Source organism: Streptopelia decaocto (genome assembly GCF_964273445.1).
Source record: "Streptopelia decaocto genome assembly, chromosome: 9".
Taxonomy (NCBI): Eukaryota; Metazoa; Chordata; class Aves; order Columbiformes; family Columbidae; genus Streptopelia; species Streptopelia decaocto.
The window spans coordinates 2,138,324-2,165,263 of NC_138664.1; the positions used below are offsets into that span (position 1 = coordinate 2,138,324).

The 26,940-nt window shown below is 41.4% G+C and overlaps 2 protein-coding genes across 2 annotated transcripts; one reads left to right on the forward strand and one right to left on the reverse strand.

The window, feature by feature from the left end:
- Nucleotides 1-506: 506 nt before the first annotated feature.
- On the forward strand, nt 507-9,279 carry SLC24A5 (solute carrier family 24 member 5). Its single transcript, XM_082060528.1, has 9 exons — nt 507-915; nt 1,375-1,551; nt 2,819-2,902; nt 2,991-3,094; nt 3,412-3,512; nt 4,254-4,537; nt 5,196-5,402; nt 8,124-8,225; nt 8,752-9,279. Exons 1-9 carry the CDS (start codon nt 849-851, stop codon nt 9,072-9,074), a joined length of 1,449 nt encoding a protein of 482 aa, XP_081916654.1. The 5' UTR covers nt 507-848; the 3' UTR covers nt 9,075-9,279.
- Nucleotides 9,280-9,413: 134 nt separating this feature from the next.
- On the reverse strand, nt 9,414-26,382 carry MYEF2 (myelin expression factor 2). The gene is made up of 17 exons (XM_082060527.1): nt 26,117-26,382; nt 21,429-21,658; nt 20,161-20,213; nt 18,886-18,893; nt 18,683-18,776; nt 17,658-17,849; nt 16,884-17,037; nt 16,429-16,478; nt 16,279-16,342; nt 16,028-16,129; nt 15,770-15,820; nt 15,626-15,694; nt 15,243-15,341; nt 13,217-13,288; nt 11,815-12,023; nt 11,656-11,707; nt 9,414-9,951 (listed from the first exon to the last, which is right to left on the reverse strand). Exons 1-17 carry the CDS (start codon nt 26,290-26,292, stop codon nt 9,788-9,790), a joined length of 1,839 nt encoding a protein of 612 aa, XP_081916653.1. The 5' UTR covers nt 26,293-26,382; the 3' UTR covers nt 9,414-9,787.
- Nucleotides 26,383-26,940: the final 558 nt, after the last annotated feature.

Genomic DNA, 26,940 nt, shown 5'->3' on the forward strand with positions numbered 1-26,940 from the left:
CCTGGAAACATTAAACACCTTAGCACGAATCACAACTGCATTTTTCACATACCTGTGACAACACACGGCACCGGGCAAGGCGCTCAGCCCTCGCCCCAAAGGTGCGCTGCTGAGCTTTTTGTTCGGGTTTTTTGTTTTAACCTGGTGGTTTTTGATAGATTTAGTGCAATGTTTCTCCCCCACCTTTTTTTAAATTAAAATTTTAGGAAGGTGGATATCAAATATTTTAAAATATCCTCTTTAATTTTTAAGGAACGGCAGGACAAGTGTTCTTCATTTAGCCTCCTGGCTGCCCTTGCACCTTAGAGACACACGAGAGACGCTGCTCTGTTGTCAGTGTTGGGCTCATTCTGGCAAACGACGCCCCGCGTTCTCCCGCAGACATAGAGCGGGGGACAGCGACGGTCGGGGCGCGGGACCCCCTCAGCCCCAGGAGCCCGAGGTGGGAACTCCCGTCCCGAAGGTGCCGCACGAAGCCTGCGGAGCCCAGCGCGGCGGGACCGCGGGAAGGGGTGCGGGGCGTCCCGGGAAGGGGTGCGGGGTGTCCCGGGAAGGGGTGCGGGGTGTCCCGGGAAGGGGTGCAGGGTGTCCCGGGAAGGGCCGCGGGGTGTCCCGGGAAGGGGTGCGGGGCGTCCCGGGAAGGGATGAGGGGTGTCCCGGGAAGGGGTGCGGGGTGTCCCGGGAAGGGATGAGGGGTGTCCCGGGAAGGAGCCCCGGGGGTGTCCCGGGGGGAGCGGCCGGTGCGCGGGAGGCGGGAGGGTGGATGCGGGGACGGACCGGGCGCGGCCCCCACGTGACCCTCCCGGGCCTGGCGCCGGCCGCCGCCTCCCGCGCTCAGAGCGGCCGGGATGCGAGCGGGAGCGCGGCGGGCGCTGCTGCTGCTGCTGGCGCTGGGGGCCGGGGCTGCGGCTGCAGGTACGGGGAGGAGGGGCGGGACGGGGCCGGGGCTGCAGGTACGGGGAGGAGGGGCGGGATGGGGCCGGGGCTGCAGGTACGGGGAGGAGCGGCGGGATGGGGCCGGGGCTGCCCGCACGGCGCCGATGCCCGCACGGCGCTGATGCCCGCACGGCGCTGCCGCCCGCACGGCGCCGATGCCCGCACGGCGCCGATGCCCGCACGGCGCTGATGCCCGCACGGCGCCGATGCCCGCACCTCCAGCGGTGAGATGCACTCTTGGCTTAACCCCCTTCCCGGGCGCACAACACTCCCGCACTTTTACCAGCGCTGCTGCAGCTGTGCTTGTGCCTAAACAAAAAACAGACCTATTGGAAAGGCAGCCAGCCGCTACTCCAGTTGTAGTTCTAATCCACACAACTCCAGCCTGAAAAAGGGAAAGGTGTTAGGATGTGTAACGCCTTTATATCCAATTTTCAGAAAACCGGACGGGCTGTGTCCTGCCTTCTTCGGAGTTCCCTGAAGGATTTTTTACTCCGCAGGAGAGAAGGGATGGAGGAATTGTTATCTATTTCATAATTATACTCTACATGTTTTTGGCCGTGTCCATTGTGTGCGATGATTACTTCCTGCCTTCTCTAGAGATCATCAGCGAATGTAAGTGAACATCCTCATCTTTTTCCCGTGTAACTAAGCAGTTTGGTGTAGAACATTCTCTTTGAAAAAGCGTCAGAGTGCTCTGGAGACAAAACTAAGGAAATTTCAGAGTCTCCATGCATAGTTAGACTTATCAATGCAATATGGAATTTGACACAATGTATCAGTTATATTGATAAAAACGTGCTCTGATTACACTGCACAGGCATTCATTTAAAATTTGTTTTCCCCATGCCTGAAGGAAAACCTTAAAACTTCCTCAGTATTAACTGAACTGACAATGTGACTTTGTGGTCAGCATGTGCGGGTTACTGGCAAAAAAACAAAGCGGGTGTGGGGGAAACACGAAGCCAAAACTCTCCCCATATTAAACCATGGGAGTGAAGCACCTTGCTCAAGTTTCTGTGTTTCTCCCAAAGTAGCGAACACGTATCAGAACGAGCTACTGTTTGAATGTTGAAGGTATAAAAGAGGAGGGAAAGGAGTGCAGCAGGGTTACAGCAGTTCTGTGAAATCTAATCAACCTGTAATAATTCCCGGGGCTTCAGCAGAGCACTGAATTACAGAGATGGTCTTGGCTGAGAGTTCAGCTTTTAATTGCCAAGAATTATAAAAATGCCCCAGGGAAACTCATTCCTGAGCACTGGAAAATATTCTCCAAAGCAGAACGCTTACAGAAGATGTAACCTTAACCATTGCTGTAGAACTATTTTTTGATTGTTGATAATAACTATGCATTTGTCAGAGTTTTTCCACAGTCAGCCATATGTCCGTGTTCTTAGCGTGGAGAACTTGATCCACAGAGTTACATTTCAGGAACAGTCAACTTACCAGAACAGAAATCTCATTTCATTCAAGCACGACACAGACTCCTACGCTGTCCATGCAAAGTGAGAATTTGATTTTAAGATCCCAGCACTGGTTTGAGTTTAGTGCTTCTGGTAGGAGCAGCCACGGTAGCATGGATTTCCCTGGAAGACAGACAGACCTGACACGGATCACGCAGCAATATCACGCTAACGTCCACGGAATGTCCTCGCAATTACTTCAGTTAGTTTCTGCAATAAAGTTAGAAATAAATTATCCCCAAAACTAAGGCCATGTTTTCAATATATTATTTTACCAATTTCAAATAAATGCATTAACTGTATGAAAGGAAGCAAAGTTTGTTCTGTTAAACTGTAGTAGCTTCTAACATTATATACTAATACAAGTAAAGGGTACAGACGACTGAAGTATTGAAGCAATTCTTTTGCTCTATCCTCAGGCCTTGGCCTCTCTCAAGATGTTGCTGGAGCAACATTCATGGCAGCTGGAAGCTCCGCTCCAGAGCTTGTCACTGCTTTTCTAGGTAAGACACATACTTTGGACTCCTCAGAATCCAGAATTCCTCTCCTGGCGTGCCGAACCAAAACGTACCGGAGTGGTTTTCCTTACAGGAGTCTTTGTGACAAAGGGAGATATCGGCATCAGCACCATCCTTGGGTCAGCAATCTATAATCTTCTCGGTATTTGTGCAGCGTGTGGGCTGCTTTCCAGCGTGGTACGTATCGACTTCCACAGTTCTGCTCCTAAGAGCCAGTTACCCGTTCTGATTTGACAACAAAAGCCAAGAGAGCCTTACTATGACAACTGCCAAGTTTATTATTTAGTAGCAAAACCTGCAAGTAATCAGTTTTAAGACAACTTGCTATGAAAGTTTTTAAAAACACTAACTTGTTAAATATCATACTTAAGTCATTCCTAAGAATCTTAAATTTTTACATAATATAGAAACAACATATCGATGCAGCATTTACAGCACTTAGTGAAAGTATTACAGACAGGTTTAAGGGAAGTGAATGAATCTGTGACCTGCAGGTTTCGAGGCTGTCCTGCTGGCCGCTGTTCAGGGACTGCCTGGCATACACCGTCAGCGTGGCGGCCGTCCTGGCGATGATATCCGACAACACCATCCACTGGTAAGAGCACACGTAGTGTTCAACTCATGTTGGCTGGAGATCAGGGAGACAGTATCTTGGAAAACAAACAAGCCAACCCAAACTTCAAGTGGCCTGAACTGCCATTCACTAACAGAAATAAACACCCTGTTGGCTTTAAAAAACGTAGAAAGTCACAATGCTTGTAAAGGTTATTACCTAAACAAGCAAAACCTGCACATTTGTAAAGTTTGATCTGCATAGGTTTGTCTGTACGGACTTCACAATTTCTATCGTAACTGTTTAGCATAGCAATTAGTTTGGTTTACTGCTTGCCTTTGATAGCATCGCCATTAAGAAAACCATGTCTGCCAGAAGCAGAGCATGAGCTGCTGATGTTCGAACTCTCTTCTGTTAACACTGACTCTCCTGTTGCCCCAACACGTCGGCCGGGTCCAGCATGAGCTCCCTGAACTTTCTAACTCAAAGTAGCACACACGATCCCCCTCTTGAACCACAACAGGAAGATGTTCAGTCAGTAAGACCCCCTAGAAAACATGCAGCTATACAACACACAAACGAGAACCTGCGGGGAGGGGAATTAATCAGACTGCTGAAAGACATGGGGACACCAGCCACGCAACTGCAAAGAGCTGCTTTTGTGTTTTCCTTTTGCTACTCATGCAAATTTTCTCTCTCACCTTATGGCAGCCAGCTTAATGAGTTAAAGAGTTGGGCTTTTTTTATATTACACATCACGTAAAAATCTATTTTTCATTCTAGGTATGAAAGTGCATCCTTATTATTGATATATGGGTGTTATATTCTGGTACTATGTTTTGACATTAAAATCAACCAATACCTCATGAAAAAGTTCAGTCCCTGCTGTGCGTGTTTTACAAAAGCCATGGAAGCGAACGCCGAGCAGCAGCCGCTGGTTGGATGGCGGGAGGAGAGCGGACCTCTAATCCATCAACGGTCAAGAACAGACAGCGGGATTTTTCAAGATGAGCAGGACTACGCTCAACTCTCAACAAGCCTGCACGGGCTCCAGGAAATCTCTGAAGGTACAAGTGTTATTACAGTTGTCTCCAGCACTCTGCATGCCCGTCTGCATCAGTTCTAACAAGGGGGAGATTCTGGGATATTATTAAGATTTTGCTCACAAAGGAACTCCAGCATAGTATTTAAGTAAAGCATTATTCTCCCCAGGAATACAGCATGAAGGAAAAGCAGAGTGGTGCATTTATTTATAGGAAGTGAGCTGCTAGGATAGTTGCTCATTTGTGTTGTATTAGAACAGCAGACTTCCATCGGTCTGTGCTGGGCACGTTTTTAACTTCCCAGCAACACTGCTTGTCAAAAGCAGTATCGGCCCAAAGACACACTGCTACTGTACTAATATACACTGTTTTGTTACGACAGCGGCATAGTCCATAAAGGAACAGCTATGGTGTGGCCGCAGATCATTAATTTCCTCTTCACTTAAGCAAGAACCAGCAGTTGGTCACTCTTGGTAAAATTTGTGTAAATCGTTATAGAGAAGTTCATTTTTCATCCACTTTAGGTCGCTCCTAGTGACGTGGTAATAACACTTGACCTCAGAGTTTGGTCCAGTCTGATGTAGGTACTGAGTAAGACACAAGTAGAGACCAGTAATACGACTGTATGCTATGGATTCAAACTTAATGCTACAATTTAAAATAGATACTTTTCCTTCAACAGATCATCCCAGTGTCTTCACCATGCCCGAGGCAGATATGAAGAGAGTTTTGTGGGTGTTATCCCTTCCCATTATTACACTACTCTATTTGACTGTACCAGATTGCAGAAGACAGTTTTGGAGGAACTGGTTCATGGTGACATTTTTAGTTTCAGCAGCATGGATTTCTGCAATAACTTACGTTCTTGTATGGATGGTAACAATAGTAGGTAGGTACCAAAACTGCTGCTGCTATACAGAATCAACCAATCGAGAATCACTGACAAGAGAGTTTTCTCCGTGTGAAACGCTTTCATTTCCACAATTAACAGTCAGTTTAGCAACACATACTGTGCTGTAAGAAAACAACAAACAAAACCAACAAAAGCTTATGTTTGACTGCTTAGTTTGCCACTTTCTTCCACCTAACGAAAACCACTTTAGAGTGGTTTAGAGACAGTTTTCAGCTGTCAGACTGCTTACCATCATGTGAATTACAATTTGTTCACATAGCTGTAAAAGATCCATTATCTCTATACCTGCATTTTTTCCCCGAACACTATAGTGAGAGTTTGGCCATAAATTAACTGCCCCCCCCAATTTTTGTACTATTTCAACTATAGCATCATGCATTAATTAAACATTCAGGGGGAGTATGTGGGGATGTATACCTCTTAGAAATCTGCATCATAAAGTGAACTAGTAGAAGAATTGCATTTAAGTGAGAGAAGGGATATGAACCTGTGGGTAAAACGTTCTTTTAAAAATACCTTATGGTATTAATAAGTCCTATTTCACTGTTTCTCCAGTCAGCTTGAGAAAAACCCAGTTTTTCACCTTAGGAACAAGCATAAAACAAACCTCTGAACAAGAAAGAAATGTTCCAAAGCCTGCCATTTCCACATTATAGCTCACTAATCCTACTCAAGTATTCTGCTAGTTCAGCATCCTAAACTTGTTTTCAACTTCAGTTCAATGAATAACTCCTTGTTCAGTGCAGAAACAGACCTACACATTTGGTAAACCTTGGAGAAATTACTAGTAATCGCTGGATAGAACACCCACCACGTTTACTCCACGATCGAATCATTTTCCACTTGTACCGAAGGGTTTACTGGCTGAATGCTGGAAGCCTTTCAAACAGGATTCAAACGAGCTACTGCTGTTCTGCTAGACAGAGCATAATTCACATGAAGGCAGGTACGCTGGGGATTATTCAGTGTAGCAGTTACTCCACCTTGAAGAGCCATCCCCCACTACTTCTAGGTCTAACATGTTCTATTTACATGTCAAAACACTAAACGTTACACACATTCTATTTAAGTCCCAGTTCTTCCATGAAGGGTGACTCCTCTATCATTACATACACAGCCTGTCAGAATGGCACAAAGGGGTCACAGCTGGGGACTACATGTTGATGGTCAAGAACAAACCTAACTTGGTACACCTTCCTGGTACCAAGTAAAGAAAATTTGACTACTTATAGCAAGATATTGCTACTGAGACACAGAATTATCTAAGTCTAGAAAAATAAGATCATTCTCTCTTTATGGTCAGTTGCCAGAAAAAAACAAAACACCCTATACATTAAATAGAGGATAAATCTATCTAATAAAAACAAAAAATTAGATTCACCTGAGTTTAGATTCTATCCTATAACCTTCAGAGGGCTAGAAACTATCGTTCAGTACCTAAGGCTGGTTCACTCGTATCTCACCTTGGTTTGCTTGGTATAAACCATTACTTTCCAGCCTGGATGGTTTAGAAAAGCTGAACTTCTTGGTCCCTCATCCTACAAATCTCTTACATTAGGAGTGATTGAAGAATAAATACCAGTACAAATTCCGCAACAGGATCACATTAGTCTCTCTGAACAACAAATAGTTTCAAACATAAAGTTAGTGGGCTGATGCAGACTAAGCTGGTACCTACTAGGCCAGCACTGCTCACCTACTTTAATTTAAGACTGTTCCCATTCATGTCCAAATATTGCAAATAAGATTTCAGATTTCAAACAAACAAAGAAAAAGATACTTCTTAGTGAACAAAAATTTCAAGAAAAACTAATTACTTAATGATTTGAATAGACAGATCAAATAATTCATCATATTGACACTTGTGAATTGTACACTGCTGAAACAGTTTTGAAGAGCTGAATCCTTGTATTTTGAGATATTAATATGTTTACAGGATATGTGGGGCCAAAAAAGAAAAGTGGGGGGAAAATAAGGTGCTGCTTTAGTAACAATTTAAAACTTTTCTTAATTGACAGCAGCATTTACCTAAAGAAACTCACACTTCTAAAGGATTCCTTGCACCTACAAGTCATTTATAAATTCTGCATTTTGATTCTTCCAACTCAAATAAAAGAACTTTCTAATTGGAGTGAAATACTAAAGCCACGTAGTTTAGTATTGTAATGATCTTAATGCCGCTCTTCCCCAAGAAATACAGGTGCTTCTTCCCCCTCCCACTTTAAAGAGGGTGATTATAACAGTTATTGCTTCATGAGACTTTTGAGCACTAACAATGAGATGCCTAAAAACATAGAAGACTCTTACATTTTCTAGAAGTTGAGGAAAATGAGTAAATTGTTAGATATTTAAAATTCTACTGTATCTGAAAGAAAATAGCCTGTAATTGGTATTGTCTTGACCACTGGAGACATTCCGCTCAGGGCTTTGAGAAACTCGTTAAGTAAGATGGTTACTATACTACAATTCCTTTTTTATTCGATTGAAGACCAAAGACAGGATGATATTTTGTTGTTACTGGTTTTAACTACTTTATGGTTCGGTTACTTCATATTCAGTCGTCTGATGGATTACTTTTAAAACTACCGTATAATTACTTAATCCTTTCTCCAGCAAACAAAGCCCAAAGCAATTTCTTTGGATGAAACTTAAACTAACACCACACTTGCATTTTCTACCGTTATTTATCAACTGCAGGTGAAACATTGGGAATTCCAGAATCAGTCATGGGTCTCACATTGCTAGCAGCAGGAACAAGCGTACCAGATACAGTTGCAAGTGTGCTGGTGGCTCGGAAAGGTAAAGATTTTAGTATTCCAGCTCATTCCAAGGTACTAACAAAAGAATTCTAGTCAACATTTCCAGAAATTCATGGAATAGCTTCAAAATTTTTGCTCCAGATTCTAGAGCTGAAGTTTACTACTAATAAATAACTAGCTTACCTGAAGAAGCTGTGGCTCAGGCATTTAAAAAGCCCTCAGTATTTCAGAGAAGTGTTCTAGATTGGTTTGATCTGTTGTTGACCAAGCGTTAACAGTTCTACTGCAAAACACAACTGTAGGTCTTGGTATTTTAAACACGACTGGAATTGCTAATAGCCCGTCTAGCTTATTTTAAGTGCAACTACGCAGATGCTGGTGATGTAGGGACTTATTTTTATGCTTGTGATACCCAAAAGCATGTTCTGTAGAATCACGACTATAGTCCTTTCAATGAAAAGGGTGCTCTGTGAGAAACTGAGGGCTCACATTTTGTTCCTCCAAAACAGTTTGGCAATTTCATACAACACAATGAAGCAGACTTCTTTGTATTTCTTCTTTTCCAGGAAACGGAGATATGGCTATGTCTAACATTGTGGGATCCAACGTATTTGATATGCTGTGTTTGGGAATACCCTGGTTTATAAAAACTGCCTTCATGAATCCGTCAGGACCCATAGAAGTGAACAGCAGTGGTTTGACATACACAGCCATTTCTCTCGTCTGTTCTGTCGTTTTTATTTTGCTGGCAGTTCACCTCAACGGCTGGAAAATAGATAAAAAACTGGGAGCAATTTGCCTTGTACTGTACTTAGTATTTACTACATTATCAATTTTATATGAACTTGGCATCATAGGGAACAATCCTACGAGGGTCTGCGGTAACTAGTTTTAATCGGTGATTATACTGATGAAAAGAATAAAAGCAGGAGAGAAAGATCAGTTTCTTCATTTAGTCAAAATAAAACAAAATAATTCAAAACTCCCATTGGGCTCTAAATCTTATTTACAGAACTACGTCATGTCATTAAAGTAATATTAAGTAGAACAAAAACATCACAGCTAATTGGAGCCCTTTCTGTTAGAGTCAAGAATTACAGTATGACTACAACTCACATGGAAAACGAAAATGCTGAAAAAAAGACATCTAGTGTTTCCATTACAACGTTGGTACACGCTGGGGGGAAATAAAAATCAGAAAATGCTAAACAAATCCCACTATGCAATCTTGAGATTAACAGAGAAAATGGCTTATTTTATTAAAAACAGTATAACCATTCATTTAAACTGAATGACTAGAGACACTTGGCCTAATTTTCCAAAGGCGCTGAGCATCCAAAGCTTCCACGGTCCACAGCGACCTGCAGGTGCTCAGTACCTCTAAAAAAACAACAAAAATCAGGCAAATTGTCTTTAAAAACCAAACATAGTAAGATTCAGTTAACAAGTATCACAGTATATTAAACACTATACTGTTAAAGGCTGGTGGGATTTAAAAGTTCTTTTTACAGCTTTGATAAGCATACAATGTTACTAAAAATGACTTACTAGGATAGAGAAGCTAAACAGACATAGGAATGTTCCTGAACATACAGTTTTAAATTATGCATTGCGATCCAAGCGTACATCAATTTCTCTGCCACTGATTTTTATGCCGTTCATCATCCTACAGGCCTTTTCAGCAGATTCTGGTGAGTCAAATCTGACTGTTCCACAGCCCTTTGATTTTCCATTCTCCATTTTTATTTCTGCAAACATTACATGACCTGAATAAATAAGTTAAAAAGCAGTTATTTCAAGTGTTCAGTGCCCCTAATAACTTAAAGAAGCGTTAAAAAAGCATTTGAATATCTAATCTCGGGGTACATGTGAAATTAGCACTTTCAGACTGATGGTACATTCACTCATTCAGGGAAGGTGACACAGGTCAAAACAGCAGTGAAGACTCCAAATTAATACCCGCTGTTTCGAATCCTTCCTTCACACCAGCGCAAGATGAACTACGCCTGTATTTGACCTCAAGTTTGCAAAAAGTGCCCTATAAGGCTAAGGGAAGGTTTGGTGTTTGATTTACAGACACTGCCAGATGCACAACTACTGACAGGCAGTAACTGAATCACAGTTTGATGCACCGTGTTCATCACAGCAACATACCAAGCAAACACAAAGATCAAGCAATCACAGTTATCAAGCAACGTTACTGAGAAGCTGCAGAGCAAAACCAGAGCCTTGGTGGAATGCCAGCATGTGCTTTGCAGTTTCTGCAGTGTTTTCTTAAGGTTGGACACTCAATTCGTGAGGCAACATTTGTATGTAGATGCCTTGGTACCTCAGGGAACCTTCAACGCCTGGAGCTCATGAGTTTTTGCTTAGAGGGTGTTACAGCCCCCAAATGCCACTAGGAACAAGAAACATTGCCCTAAAATACATACTTCTTATTTTTAAGTATCATATAATAGAGGATTGGCCTTTCACTGAAAGAAATGGAACTTACAGAGACATTTCCTTACGATAATGGCATGAATAAAATCTGTTGCTTATATTTGTGCTTGTAATTTTTTAAAAATCTAGAAGTTGCTGAGGCAGTTAAGACTTTAAAAAGAAAAAAGAACCTGTCTCGCTATATCCTCCAGCTACAAACATGTGAACACCTGAAAATTTTGCATAGTTGAACTGCAAGTTCTAATCTATATCAAAACTGTAAGCAGCTGTACAAAGATTGTCTTAGGGATCAGCAGTATGTTTTAAATTGTCTTTTCTGTCTCTCCAAGATAAGAAAAGCCACCCTGTAATTCAGTTAAAGCTTTCCGCTCTGAAAGTGCGTTTTCAAAACAAAACAATCATATATTTCTACAGCCCAGCTTCATTTTTCATGCACTTCTGTGAAAAGACAAAAGAATTATTGGATATTTGTAGCAATCCTTTATCTTACATAAAAAGAGCCTTTCTTTCTTCACAGAAAGGGGAAGCAACACAGCCTGCAATCGTGCTCATCAGGATCATCTATTTGCATAAAAAATAATCTGCCACTTTGGCAAAATTATTAACTCTGATTCCACGCAGCCCCGTTTCTGGCAGTAACGCATAACCTGGACAGGCCCGGGCTGCATGCATTTGTCTCCAAATGAATGCTACGTTATACACGCTGCGTTGGGCAGAGGATACAGAATACCTCCTTCAAAAAAGCAAAAGTTCAAAGAGTCATTTCATCAATGGAATGGGTTGAAGTTTATAGCAGGTGAGCACTCAGAACCCACACAGCCCATGCTGTACTTTGGTCTCATGTGTTTTGTCATGCCTAAAAATTATTTCTCCAACTCGGGAAAGCTTGGGGAAGTAAGGAAGATGAGGCCAGCCAGACTCTTCCTTCTGGATAAAGCAGTAACCTCGTCTTCCTATCCACATCTAACACACACCATATAAAACATGAAATCGATGGAGCTGAGCAGGGATAAAATTCATATACATACCACACTGACTGAATTTCTCCTTTAGCTTCTGCCAGGTCAAGTCAAAAGGAAGCTGGAGTAAAACAGCATCAATAACAAAATATTACAAAGAGAAAAAGAGCACGTAATCAAACACGTCAACAAAATAAGCTCATGGTTTCTATGTACTCAAATGCTTACATTTCTCACAAATATCTGGTTGCCTTTAGAGCCTAATCTCTCTCTCATGCCACCTCCCATCGGGCCAGGCACAAATCCCCGATCGATATCGATGTTCCTGTCCAGGCCTCCACCCATAGCTGGTCCCATGCGATCAAAACCAGAGCTCATCCGATCCATCCCCATTCCCATTCCTCCAGCCATACTGTTCATGCCACCCATTCCGCCACCTGCACAGAGAAAGAAAAGGAGGATAAAAATCTCTTTCTAATAATAAACACACAAGTATTTTGTACATAATAATTATTATTGTTATTATTTTGTATCAGGAGAAAAATAAATCCAATAAAACTGCTGTAACATAAATCATTGCTTCATACATGCACAGTGATTTATCTAGTAGCATGGCTAATATTTTAAGGGAAAGTATTAGAAGATACAAAGTGTCAGTTCTAAAATAAAAGTAAGCTGTATCAAGCTATTAGTCACACCATCTAACATAGTAAAATGTTGAACACGAGTGAAGAATTAAGACGTAAAGCTGTCCGGTGTAATTAATAAAAATCTGATACCGTGTACCGAGAAGAGATCAAGTAAAATACTGCGGCAATGCTAAGATATACATGATTTGACTGTACACACTATTGTTTATTTTGCTTCCTGCATTCACATTCAGCTTTACTTAATGCAGCCATACCCACATTTAATGACATAATCGTGTAGAGAAAGTGGATTTTGCAGAGAACAGATGTTACTGCAAGTGCTCTGAAGAGCATGGTGATACAATACGTGCAACGAACAATATTAACGTATATTACATAAAGAACTAAAATCAATGGCATTCAAATATCCTATTATAATCGTTCTGAATTCATAATTAAAAATTAATGTAAAGCAAAACTCTCAAGATCATTCCTGAGGGACGCTCTCTTTAAGCCCTCCACCTCTCAAGATCACCACTAGCAGGATTTGAGTTGCTCATCTGCTCTAGCCTGAGGATCTCAGACATTCGCTGTAATAAAAACTCAGTATTGGATTTTTTCGCAAGATTAAACTGAGCGATAATCTGAAATCCAAGGCTAATTTTTTATGTAAATGGTGAGAGATTACTGAAGTTCAGCTTCGGGAAGTTAACACAAGTAACTGTGCCTATTCATCTTTTTTCGGGAACAAAAGTTTTCTTGAATCACTTCTCCTTCCAAACCAGAACTCATTTCAAAACTAAGATTAAGGGAAAGACAGTATTAGCAAGCTTTCCTCTGAACTTTTTACCTCAACAAAACAGCTTTAAAAACTATTAGACTTGCAGTCACATGCAACAGAATTCTACTTCTTCCAACACTGGCAAGACATTACAACAAAATATTCACCGTATCGTTACATTGCCTGTGCATTTACATTCTATTGAAACAAATTAACCTACTCATTCCAGATCGCAAGGGGCCCATGCCAGGAGCTCCCATTCCTCCTGCAAACACACCGATCATCGCGCCACCTAAACAGGAAAAATAATGAAGTGACATAGACCGAAACACCAGTGACAACAGCAAAGCACACGCTGCGAAGGGCACTGATCGCATCTTACCCGGCAGTTCTGTTCTACAGAGCGCTTTGACCTTTATTATTCAAACTAAATAGGAAACATTTAGTAAGTAACATTAGTTCCTCCTTCTCTATTATGGGAATTAAGCTACTAATATTTATTTCTGGCTTTTCTCCCCTCTGCCAGCAGCACACACACCCTAAATCAGCCATTTCCCACATAGGGAAGAACAGCCTCAAAAGTGAAGGGTTCATCTTATTTGAATTTCATGGTACAAAAATGCCCTAGTTTCACCCCATTTTTAAGAAATGAATGGAAAAGCTATGAACAGCTCTCCCAATGTCTGTTTTTACTGCATATGAAAAGTGAATTGTGGAATTTGCTAGGAAAACGGGAGAAAGGGAATCGAAACTTAATAAAAGCTGTCTGGCAAAACCTGGCATCTCCACCACAGCAGAGGCTGATTCTAGAGTGAGGTAAAAACTGTTCTTTTCATCTAAGTGCTAATATTCAGGAAGGTGATCCCAAGGGAGCTTCCAGAACTGTAGAAACTCAAAAGAACTACATTCCTGTCACTGCAGAACGGAGTGGAACTGTCAGCTGCGTGTATTTTGCTTGATTTTCATACCTAAAAGAAGCAGTTCAGTTTTCACTTACAGCAAAATAGATCAATAACCATCACCTTCAGGCCAGACATCATTGTTTTAATATCTAAAAAGGTCACTGCTGAGTATTCCATTAGATTAATTTTCTCCACACAGTTCAAAACAGCAACAATTGTTCCCTGCCAGTCTCTTGTGGGAAATATTTGTCTCCTCAGTCAACATGCTGTCATAGCCATAGCAAGACCCCAAAAAATAAGGACCAGCCTCTTTAAAAATAATCCAGCTTGTGAACACAAGCAGGATTACTCCCAGTACTTCAGCCTACAGTTTGCATATGAAGAAGATCTTTGTATTTATTCATTAGGCCAGAGAAGGTCTTGCCATGAAACACCAAGCAGCCTCCCCAGCAGTCTAAGATGCACTTCAAAAAAAATCACCAAAACCAACCTGAAAGCTCAATCTTAAGCAAGATTTCAGCTGTTTCTGCCCTTAGAGGCATCCTTTACCTGTACTTTTTCACCCGTTGCCTTGCCACCAACAAAAAATTATAGGCTTGGAGATGCTCTATGACACAACCTTGGATTTTTTTGATACTTCAAAACTTTTGCCAATTTAAACGGTAACTCCAACAATTCTGCTGCGAACCAAACAGCCTCGATTTCACTAACCGATGCCCTCCTTGAAACTGGCAGGGTACTAAAGCCAAACGTACTCGCAGCATTTTCTTTTAAGATACCATTAACCTAAATACACGGCCTTTCAAAAAGATGGACCCAATTTCAAAGTAGTATATTTCACAATGGCAACATGTTACAATTGCACAAGAATTTACACACAGTTTATTGAATTATCGAGCTGTAATCATTTGAAACTCTATGCCCTGCCCTTTCCAGTGGTAAGAGCTTCATTCATGGGCAGTTTGTGGTTGCAGAGATATAGTGAAGTCAAATTCGGTCCATCTTTTTGGAACACCCTGTATTGTAACAGGAGTCCACTGGGGCCTTGCCTGATTACAAATTATATCTATTAACTATTATATGTATAAATCCCCACAATATACAGTATGAAGCTAAATGCTTTCCTCAAATTGTTATTTATATTTTACAGATTAAAAACCCACACTTTAACCTCCATCCTAAGTGATGGCTACAATAAACACTCAGATTACATCCTTGCAGTAATGACTGCGGGAAAGGGTACAGAGGAAGATGACTAAATGAAATCAAGTCTCCTCTTGTTCTAGTACGGCTCTTCCAATACCATGTTGCAATTTGCCACGAGAGATTTCACAGTTACCATACCCATCCTTCCAAAAGAATCTCCAAAACCACGGTTCAATGCCATTTCACTACGACCAAAATCTCTGTCCATATTTCCTCCCATTCCACCGCGGAACATTTCTGCAGAAAACAGAGCAAAAAAACAGAAATATTCTGTTATATACATCTAAGCTGATGTTCATACAATACTTGTTTCACAGCTGCTTGTTTAAACAGAAGTGGGTTTAATGCACAAGTCAGAGGCATCTATTAAACACTTAACTCCCACGCTAGTTCCTATGGCTCCAGTCACGCCATTGACTGTATTTCCTTAAATTCACCTACACTACCCGTTCCTAAATGAAGGGCTTTTAATGAATAAATATTAGCAATCTAATATGTGGATGGGAACAGCGTTCACCTACCTCCCATTCGGTTGACTCCAAATCCTCCCATATTAGGCACTCCTTCCATTCGACGAAATCCAGCAAGTCCTGTAAAATAACAAAAAAGCATTTTCTATACAGTATTAAAAGAATACTTAATACAAATAACTTTACTGCACGTACCGCCTCCCATTCTATTCATCCCGCCAAATCCTGGACCGTCTATTCCCATACCTTCAAACCAAAAAGACAAACACTGTTTAGAAGACAGGTAAGATCCTAAAGGATTAAAACAACGCAGAGACAATTAACATCTCAAAAGCACACTACACAAGGACGCAAGGCTTGCTTTGTCAAAAGTATGTCATTTTTTCAAATATAGGAATGACAATTTTAAACACAGAGCTCTGTAAAACTTAAAAATGAAGAACACAGATTTACCTCCTGGACCCATGCTCCCCATTCCACCACCCATGCTCAACTGTGTTGCACTGATGGGCTGTCCACCTGGTCCAAGTCCCATACCAATGCCGCCAAGACCACCTTGGAAACAAAAATCAGTATCACCAGAAGAAAGATTTTCTTCTGGATCATAAAGAGACCGCAGTAAGCAAAAGTACTACTAAATTGTTCCAAGGCTCTATAGCAACATATACTAAGTGCAAGGAGTAGAAAACAGAGCGTGCACTCACGAGGTAACTGTGAAGCTTTGCTGTCTGTAACACGGAAATCTTCATGAGGAACTGATTTGTCATCCTGATAAAAAACAAGGATGTTATGTTACCATCCTTTCAGTGTTTTGGCAGAGACACGTAACGTAGAAAGAAACGTCAGCAACTTACCATTTTTACATGCATGGGTCTATCAAACAGGAATTGTCCATTGAACATAGCTGAAGAAATGCAAGTCAAGAAATCTAACTACAAAAGACAATTTATTTCAGAATAATCCCTGTAATAACTTATTTTATTTCTGTCCCATTTTAGGAGTCTTTTATTTTCTTTCCTAATCTTGAGAATGCCAATTCAAAGGCCAGAAGAGACTACACAAGCTGTTAGGTATATAAAAGTTAGTTTCACACATCACAGTCTCACGTATTTTAATCTTGTTTAACATTATCAGGAACACCTTTTTGGACTTTAGCAGTAAACTCAGTCACTATTCAAAATGTTATCTGCACTCCAGTCCTTATATACTAGCTACAAGGCAAATAAGCACCATTTGCAAAACTAGGCTATCAGAAGTCCTTAGAGACTAAATCTATATTTGATCGATCATTTCTCAACCCCAAGGATACAGATTGCTTGAACGGCTTCAATTGCTTGTTCAAAGGTAACTGTTCCCATTCCTCGACTCTTGCCGTCTTTATCTTCTTTGATGTCTGCACGCTTCACAGTTCCGGCAATGCTGAACACCTCCTTCAGCTTCTTCCAGCCAACTTTAAAGTCAAGCTTACACACAGAAATACACGTGTGATTTCAGTGCACATTTCTGTTCTGCCATTACATTTGGAAGAGGTTTCCTGCATTAACTCTTCAGCTTCACAAAATGCTTGACATATGTAAATAAGCAGGATTTTGTAATATATACACACTGCAACCAAGTCCAAAAGTGTCAACTGAAAGCAATTATTTATACTACATATATGTATTTCCTTTAATTGACACAGTAACATTGAGAAATGGCGGGTTCTTGTCAAGAGCGGCTGTACTCCCACATTCCCCTTGCAGACATAGTCGTCTTTTGTGCAAAAAAAGAAATTATGAAGTTCCAACCAATATAACAGCTGGAGTTACTCTAAGTAACCAGCCACATAAACTGAAGTGCATATTGAATTTAAAAAATGCAACTGTAAATAAAGACATATGAAATATTTTTGTCGAATCAACAGATGACTGTGCCTCGAGAGTTTAATGTAACTTTCATTTCCAAAATCTGAATACATATCCCGCATTTTTAGTTGAATATACTAGTTGTGAACTCATTTCCAATTTCCTCTTTATCTTAAAACTGAACTATGCAGGAATACGTTTTACAAAGATCAGATATCAGAGTTATAAAATAAACTTACATTAGCAACAAAAATAGTGGACCCAAGCCTGCCTGCTTGCAAGTTACTGATAACCTCAGGAGGAATGTTTGGATTGTTGAGAATAGAAGGTGGTAAATTCATTATTCCAGGTGCCACATCAGGTCCATGTCCTCCTGGAAACTGCCCTCCTCCACGCTGCATTGCCCTACGAGCGTGGTCACCTTCAGGATCCTGAAACACGGGCAAAAATAACGTCAACTTAATCATCAGCAAGAGGACTAGCAACAAACAAAAAGGTGCTATTTGAAATTCCACATAAACCCAGCAAAATTATCCACTAATATCCTTGTCCATGTCAGAGGGATCAAGAACTGAATTAGCACGGAGACCTAATTCCCTCACCTCTAGAGGGGGGTCCTTTCAGATGAGGGTTGAGGCATATTGGCAAAGCACTTGGTGAGGAAGCGTGCACTGCCACTTCACATGCTGTACCTAGCCTATGGACAAGTAGAAGAGATTTCAATCTAAAGGACTGTCAGTCCAGCATCTTCTTCCAAGAACTGAATTAATTTAGGGTTTGGGGTTTTTTTTATTTGTTAATAGACATAAAGAACTGCATCAGACACTCTCATATGCTAACAACACTACAATAGAAATGTTCATACTAATTTCACTTTCCAGCCAGCACAAGTTCTCTACTTCCAGCTCCATTTTTGCACATACGTAGGAGTCTGATACTCAGCTCATCCTGTCTCGTATTTTGAAGCAATGTAAATATAGAATCATTTAGGTTGGAAAAAAGACCTGATGACGCTAAAGTAAGAATATGAAGTTAAAGTTGTTTTAAAGAAAAACAGCATTAGATTATTTTGACTTTAGGACACACTTTTTGTCAGTTCACTTGGCACAGCACCAAGACCTTCTGCAAGGCACCAGGCACATCAGCGCATTAAGAAAACAGCACAAAAAAGTCAACCGGAAATCACACTGCTAAGATGTATTGTCATCTCGTTACTGATAGCATCTTCACTATTTTGAATTAAAAACAGCAGCAATAACCATACCTCTTTAATATTCAGGGGTCTTCCACTAAGATCATATTTGTTCATAGTTTCTAATGCTTTCTTAACAAAATCTTCATCTTTGAATTCAACCACACTTTGAAGGAACAAAATATTCAGAGTATTAAAATCAAGTTTAAAATGTTAAAATTAGCAGAATGTTTGGATAGTAGTGTGTTTCTACACACGTAGAAAAAGAAACTTACCCACAACCCTACATCCATCATGATTCGTCATCATATGTAAAGAGAAAAAAATAAATAACAAGTCAGTCAGCACACATGACATAGCATTTAAGATTCTAGTTAAAGATCCCAGCTCACTGTTAAATAACTACTGGAGATATTCTCCGCTTCAAAATCCATAATATATGCTCTTTAGTGGTAGCCAATCTGAATTGCTCCTACTTTCCCAACATACATACCTTTCAAATGCAAGAGAATACATCATCTTTTATTCTCTTTGAGCCAAACGAGAATTGGAAAAATGCCACACAGATCCATGTAAGGACAACTGGGGAGAGGAGGCGGGGAAAGGGTGGAAAGCAAAAAAGCCCCAAAACGTAACAAAAAAAACAATCAAGACACTCATTGTGTCCTTAAAAGCTTCACACTGACTACAGAAGTCAAATCTACCTACATGAAGCGTACGAGTATGATGAACAAGGAGCCTGCATACCTCTGCAGTATTACAAGCATAATTGAGAAATTACTTTGTAAGAAAATCACCTATTGACTGCACCAGAATCCTTCTACTAAAGCAAAGAGTTGAGGATTGCTTTAAGTAAAGCAAAGCTGACAGCATGTTTTAGTTTTAACAAGTGTTAAAGAAAGTCATTTACAACAATTGATACGACCTCAGTTAAGAGTCAAAACCTGCATTTCTCATGTTCTCTTTGCAGGTTCGGAGCTACTATTGGCCAAACTTTTGACTATTTTTAAGAAGACAAAGGAGCTTTAACAATCATCACTCTTAGTGCCTCATTGCTGGCACTCTGCTGGCTACAAACCATCTCCATCCATTTAGTTTTAAGAAAGCAAATACATTAATCCAGTGTTTAGGGTACCAACCCTGCAAAGCTGTCAAATCAGGCACTTCAAACAGTATTTTCTTAGCTAACGTTTTATACTCATTGGCCTCAAGAAGAGAATACTATGCTAACAAAATTTAAATAAAATCAGTGGTTTATTGAACATCCTCTGTATGAAACAGATTTGTACCAAAACAAAGTTGTTGGCTAAAAAGAATTAAGTAAATGCCATTTGTTAACATTTACAGAAGTATTTCGTCCTTTACAGCCAGCTAGCTTGAGTTGCATGAAAGTGTCAGACTACTTCTAAGACAAAATCCTCAAGGCTATCATAATGAAAATCAATGTAAAAATGAAACTTACTTTCCAATAACTGGTACAGGTATTATACAAAAATAAAACTGCTGAGGAACTTTTACACCTCTAGCAGATTGTTGCCCACGGCACTTACCCTTGATTTTCCTTCAGCATCCTTAAACAGCTCCACGTATGTAACCTCACCAACTACATAAGACATACAAAGGGAAAATACCAAGAGACAATGCATTTAAACACCAGTATCTTTCTTTACTGTGCCCCTGTGCACAACTCTACAGAGCAGCACCTATTATTCACCAACAATCAAGACCAGACCAACATACCTCCTGCCAATGGCTATAGAATTTAGCTAATTTTCAGAAATATGCAGCAGCCACATTCTCAAAAGCTAAAACCAAACAACTATATTTAACCTAATTCATACTACAGATCATATTTTGGCCAGTATGATATAGTTGGTGAACAAATTCAGATATACACAGTCCCTTAACCTCACAAATGAAACGTCAACGTTCACTAGAAAGTGTTACATTTATCATCCTACTCACAGCACCTGTTTTAAGGTGACTTTCTACCTGAATGTCTTCAATAGTAAGTTTGCCTTCAATAATAACTAAATTTACTCATCAGATATTTCACAGCAAGCCACTCACTTTCTAAAGTAGGAAGTTTCAGTAAATAAACCAATCAAATAGTCACGTCACCTTACAACAGATAAACCAGCAGTTACAGAAGGGGGGGTTGGCATTTTTCATAGCCTAAAAGCCAAGTGTGCTTTGCATTACTTTCGAAGAATCGATTTTTTCAAAGAAAACACAGAACTAACTTTTTACAGAATTCATATATTAGCATTGTTTTGCACCAAACTTAAAATCAAATGTTTGGGGTAGTAAGATTACTCTATCGGAACTGCAACAATAGTAACAAGCTTTTAATACACATCTCCAGACAAACAGTCATGGCAGTAGTGACAATGCAGACAAAGATAATTCCACAGCCAGATTCCACCAAAGAAATACAAAACAACTTTTGAAAGACATCCTTTATTATTCATGTTAACACACTAAATCTGTTGCTTAAATACAACAGCCCTTAAAAAAGAAAATCTACAAAGACTACAACTAGACGAAACACAATCTCTTTAAGAAGTCATGAGGTCATGCATATACTCTCTACTGTCACACTAGAATGGCAGAAGATCGTAAGCACTTCAGTTACCCATCCTACCCTATAATGCAATTGTCTCAGATGAAAGAGGGGGAAGGGAGATAGATGTACCAAGTAAAGGGGAAAAAAAAATAAAAAAGAAGTCAAATCAAATCTGTGTGGCTCAAAGGACATATACATTCCATTTCAGTTCTACCCCTTTCTACGGGAAGTGTATTATAAGGAATAAGTTACCTTTCTCTCTCATAAGATCTTTAATAGCTTGCCATTTCATGTCATACGGGATGTTGCTAATAAAAACTCTATTACGATTAATAGTCTTCTTCTCTCCAGCGCCTGCATTCTTGTCCTTAGAGTAGGGGTGGAATCTATTCTTATTTCCAAGAGAAGGGATTGCCTTTGGTTTTGCAGCATACTTCTCCTTCGCAGGCGCTTTCTCTTCTTTTGCTGTCTCATCATTATCCCTACATTAAAAACAACAAAACCAGAAACATGTTAGTCTTGTGTTGGATCATTAGACTACTGTATCTCCTACAGATATAGCTGTATACTTCCTAGTATACTCCCTTTGCTATTGGAACTCCCAGGCTGTCAAATACTGCTTTTCAAATTAGTAAAAATCAACTCCTGCTACTGGTCTAATTCCAAAATACGCTGCTTCATCTAGAACAAAAAACGTTACCATAGATTTATTCACTACTGTAAGTAAAACAAGCACATCATTGCTACTTCGGTCACATTCCATTTCCACTATGTATGCCAAAATTCAGCTATATGGTACTATGAAACTACTACAAATATCAAAATACCACAGTTTAGCTGAAAAATAAGCTACAGCATCTGTACTTTGGTGCTTCAATAATATTCACATCAGACCTGGCTACATTATACAATAGTCACCAGAGAAGTGAGAGTTGAAACGGTCTAACTTATGGAACAGCTTGGTATACTTCATTCAACATAATAATAAGAATATATAAAAAGCAACACTTAATAGGTTGTAAATCAAATTACATTTTATTATGGAAATAATTTTTATTCACAATTTGTGCCAGGCTGCTTTTAGACAGAAACCAAAATTCAATAAAGGACAACAGATGCTCTTTCATGGTTTAACACTACTAGAATTTGCAAACCTGCTAACTGCATAGGAAATAGGTACATTAAGGCATGTTCTGCATCTAAGACTAACCAAGTCACCAGGCATTATCCACTAGAAACAACACAATGGACTTCTGCTCCTCACTCATTCAACAATACAGCAACAACAGCTGTTCTCCTTTTAAAGTCTTTTTATTTTTACGTGAAAATGCAGGAAAATTTCCTTCCTCTCTTTTAAAGCAACACAAATCTCAACTTCAATAAAACTACACACTTTCAACAGAATTAGATGAAATATCCAAAACGCTTCACTCTTGATAGTGTGACTGTCAAGAGGTGGTTTAGCATGCTAACAGAGGACCAAGGTGCCCAAATTGTTACTTCAAAAAAGGCAAACTGCTGAACTGAAAGAATCCAAACGTAATCCACTAAACAGATGCTACTTAAAGATATACGTCAATGCCTGGTTCAAATCTCATTCACTTAATGAGAAACTTCACAAGTATTGATTGTGAAACCTCCTTACATTACATCACTATCTTCACTTCCTCCCCCCCCCCTTCCCATTTCAGAAAACTTAGGTTTTATCTCCTTTTGACACTCAGGAAAACTTCCAGTGTAAAATTAGACAAAACACACATTTCAGTTTTACAACCACAACATATGGCAAGATCACCTATTTTGATTAATTGAAATGAGTTTCTTTCGGCTTTCTGCATAGTTATTAACACCGTGAGTAAGTGGCAGTCTTGCACTCCAGAGAACATGCAAGTAGCCTTTTATGAAGCTAAATGTATTATCTACTCAAGCTTGGGCACTTTTCACAGGGGAATAAATTCAAATGCATCCATATTTCTCTCATGACTTCTTCCCAAATTTTGAAGTACTCATGACACGAACTCCACAGTCCTCGTGTTTACAAGTGGATTAAAAGAGGATAAGCAACTGAGAAATGTGTTGACACTCCTCTGGGCTAAGTATTCATAAAATTTAAAACATTCAAAGTCAACAACGTGTTATCTGGTTCAAGTATCCTCCAGCTTCCCTCTGTGTCATCCCTCCTCTACACCACCCTGTCTGTGTGGCAATATCATTCTTGTGTGGTTGTGTAATGACGTGAAACAGGGGGAACAAGACAGAGCTGGAGACAGAAGGGAGGGAAAGAGCACAGTGTCAGGTTTTCCAGTTTAAATCAGTTCCTTCCAATCCAGCCCCATTTGCAAATGCAAAACTTCTGCCCAGTGAGACCCCTGGTAAAACCCAAGTTCTTCCTTAACTTTTTAGGATTAGAGCAATGGATGCTCTGTAGCCTTTTAAGCTCTCTCCTGCTTAAAGGATTATGAAACAGCCCCTTGGTACTCAATGTAGTGCACAGGAAGAGCCAGCTCTCCAAATACGGAATCCACAGGCTCTACAAGACCTGCCTGTACAAACCTGTAGAGAGCACAGAAGATACGAGTTTGGCATAAACTCTGAAATCTGGGAAACGAGCAGACATTCCACTCAGTCTGGGGATCACAGCCAGTCTCGTGAAAACAGAGGATTAATTAAAAAAACCCCAATCCTTACAAAACTAAACTGCGGAAACCAACTGGCCAGTGAACAAGCTGGAGGCCAAGATCCTTCTATGGATGTAGCTCTTACCCTTCTCCTCAATACCGAAAAAAATGTCAAGCAAATAATACATTCAAAGTAATGCTATGTTAGTCACACACAGACCACAGAAAAGACAGTCTCAGAAACCATGAATTGACATTTTCTTGGGGGAAAACCAATAATTTCTACTCTTTATCTTTCAAATGAACTAATAATTTTAATTATGATTTGCCCGTGAAATCACTAACAGATTTCTAGGGTTGGAAAAGATGTCTATATTAACTTCTTGAGGAAAAAAAAAACCCAAACGCATCCTCCTAAAAGGGGCAATTTTTACCTTTTGAAAAATAATACCTCTGAACTTCTATAATTTCTTTGGAAACAAAAGACAAGGTTTCCATATATAAAGATACAACCAGAAGTCTACAAAATAATAAGCACAAGATAAATCAACATGAAAGCCTTAAAAGCTGTGGGGTTTTTTTAAACCAACTTCTACTACTCTGGTCACAAGCGTCAACGTAAATATGACCAGCAGAGACAGAAATGCAAGAAGTCCAAAGCATGTGATTCTAAAGCACAGAGACCAGTTTAGCTGTGTTGCAATGAACAGTTCCACTGCTCAACATAACAAATTTAGACAAGTGTGCAAGCTGAGACCAGGATTCCTCTCCAATTTAATCCAAGTGCTAAGCAAACCCGGTTACTGAAATACTTTTTTAAGTAGCACATTTCACCTACAAACTGACACCTCAATCCTTTGTACATGTGTTTTGGGGAAGACTGGAAACTGCATGAGGAAAAAAATAAGATTTGAAACACCATTACCAAGAACTTTGCATTATTTTCAAACATGAAGTTGTCATTTCTACCATACAAAATGACTGGGATTTTTCACATGCTTGTGATTAGTTTTGGAGGGAAAAGAAGAAAATTGCTGGTAGAATGAGAGATACAGAGAATTTAAGTCATTATTTTAACAGCAGCAACCCCAGAAGTCAATAAAATGTTTTATGCCTCAAGGGTGCAAAAGGGTCACAATCTTTCTGGGAAAATTCAATGATAGTTTGTGTAGGTTGGAAGCCGAGGGCCACGCTCAGGGGAGAGAAAGAAAACAGAACCAAACCACCACTGCTGTTCTGTGGTAATGTGAAACCTCCAACTTGTAAACTATTTGAATTTCAGAGGGAGTCAAGTAAAGGCATGAAATACACCTTTATTCCTGCGGCTTTATATTGAACTTGATCTCTTGTGCATCTTTTAAACGCAACAGCATCAAACCTGGGCTGCTCAGAACATGTCAGCTTCACAGATCTCCACAGCTTTGAAGTACTGGAACGCTGGGCCTACTGTAAGTGTATCCCACCTCCAAGCTGTGAACGAGATTAGAATAGATCCTACAACTCCAATGGTGCGAGGCCAAAATCTGGTTCATGTAAAGAACGACAACCCTCCAAGCCTGGCATCCAGAACAACCAAACCCATTAAAAGTTATTCACAGTATTTTTCTAGAGAGCTGATTCTTCTGGCTCTCATACATTATATGTCTTTAGATCTGCTATATAATGCACAGTTTGCATATTTCATACATGATAATGTTACTATTTACAAGAAAAGTTTGTGCGTGTATGTGGGGTTGTTTGTTTTCAAAAAGTAAATCACTATAGGGCTGCATTACCATTCTCACGTAAACAAAGATTATTTCAAAGGCTTCACAACACATACAGCTGTGATAAGAAGTGGAAACATAAACAAAACCAGGGATCACAGAATGTCAGGGACTGGAAGGGCCCTGGAAAGCTCATCCAGTGCAATCCCCCCATGGAGCAGGAACACCCAGAGGAGGCTACACGGGAACAATGCAGAGCCCTCTAGGAACGGAGCCTGTGAGCACGGGCCTGGCCAGAGCCCGTTAGGCGGCCCGGGCTCCCGCCGCCGGTTCCGCCCGCCAGCACCGCTCCGCCCCTCACCCCGCGGCCTCCTCAGTGCCGCTGCCGGAGCCCAGCGGGCGGAGCGGCCTCTCCCGCCGCCTCAGCCCCGGCCCCTCTGCCCGCCGCACACCGGGGCCTCGGCGCTCGGGCCGCGCAGCCCCGGAGCGGCTCCATCCCCTGGCGGGGGAGGAGCCCGGCGAGGCGGGGGGGGAAGAGGCCGGCGCCGTCCCCCCGCCGCGCCCCGCACCGTCCCGTCCGCGCTGCCCCGCTCCGCCCGCCCGGCCCCGCACACACATTTTGACGCCATTAGCGCTGCCCCCGCCGCTCTCGGCCGCTGTCGCCTCCTCCTGTGGCGGCTGTTGTTTCGGCGGTGGCTGTTGCTGTTGCGGCGGCAGCTGGCTGGCGGCGGCCTCCTCAGCTCCACGCTGCGGCGCAGCGGCCGCAGCCTCCGGCTTGTCGGTCTCCGCCATTTCGTGGCCGGGCCGCGGCCCCGCTACCGCCGTTTGAACAGGGCCCGGAGCGCCTCGGCCTCGCCGCGCCGGGCCGGACAAGTCTCGCGAGAACGCGGCGAGAACGCGGCTTGCGGCGCGGGGGAGGGGACGGGACGCGCCGGGCGGCTCTCCGGGTTGCCATGGCGACGGCAGGGGGCTGCGGCCCACTCTGCCCAAAACTCCGGCCTACTCCGGGTATTCGGTCATTCCACCCCCCGCCATGCTGTTTCCCCCAACGCCACAGCCTGGCGTGTGCAAATGGCCCCGATTTTAAACCGACCGTCTCTTGAAGTGGCCAGCGGCCCCTGCACAGAGTCGCTGCAGCTTCACCGAGCCCTCGGCGGGCACCTCACAAAGCCGAAGGGCCTGGCTCTGGAGGCCTAACACCATTTTCATGAGCTTGGGAATATCTGCCAAGCTGTAGGGTGCTAACAATGAATAAGCTATTGCACATTTTCAGCTCTTCACCTTTACGTTTCTAATAATACCGTGCACCCCAGCAAATGGCTGCTTGACCCTTAATTTAATGGAGGAGCGTTGTGCCCGTTTGGGGATCATCTGCGTTGCAAAGCGAGTCACTGCGGTCACCGCTTCCTCTCCACTCCAGAAAACAGACTGTAACTCATT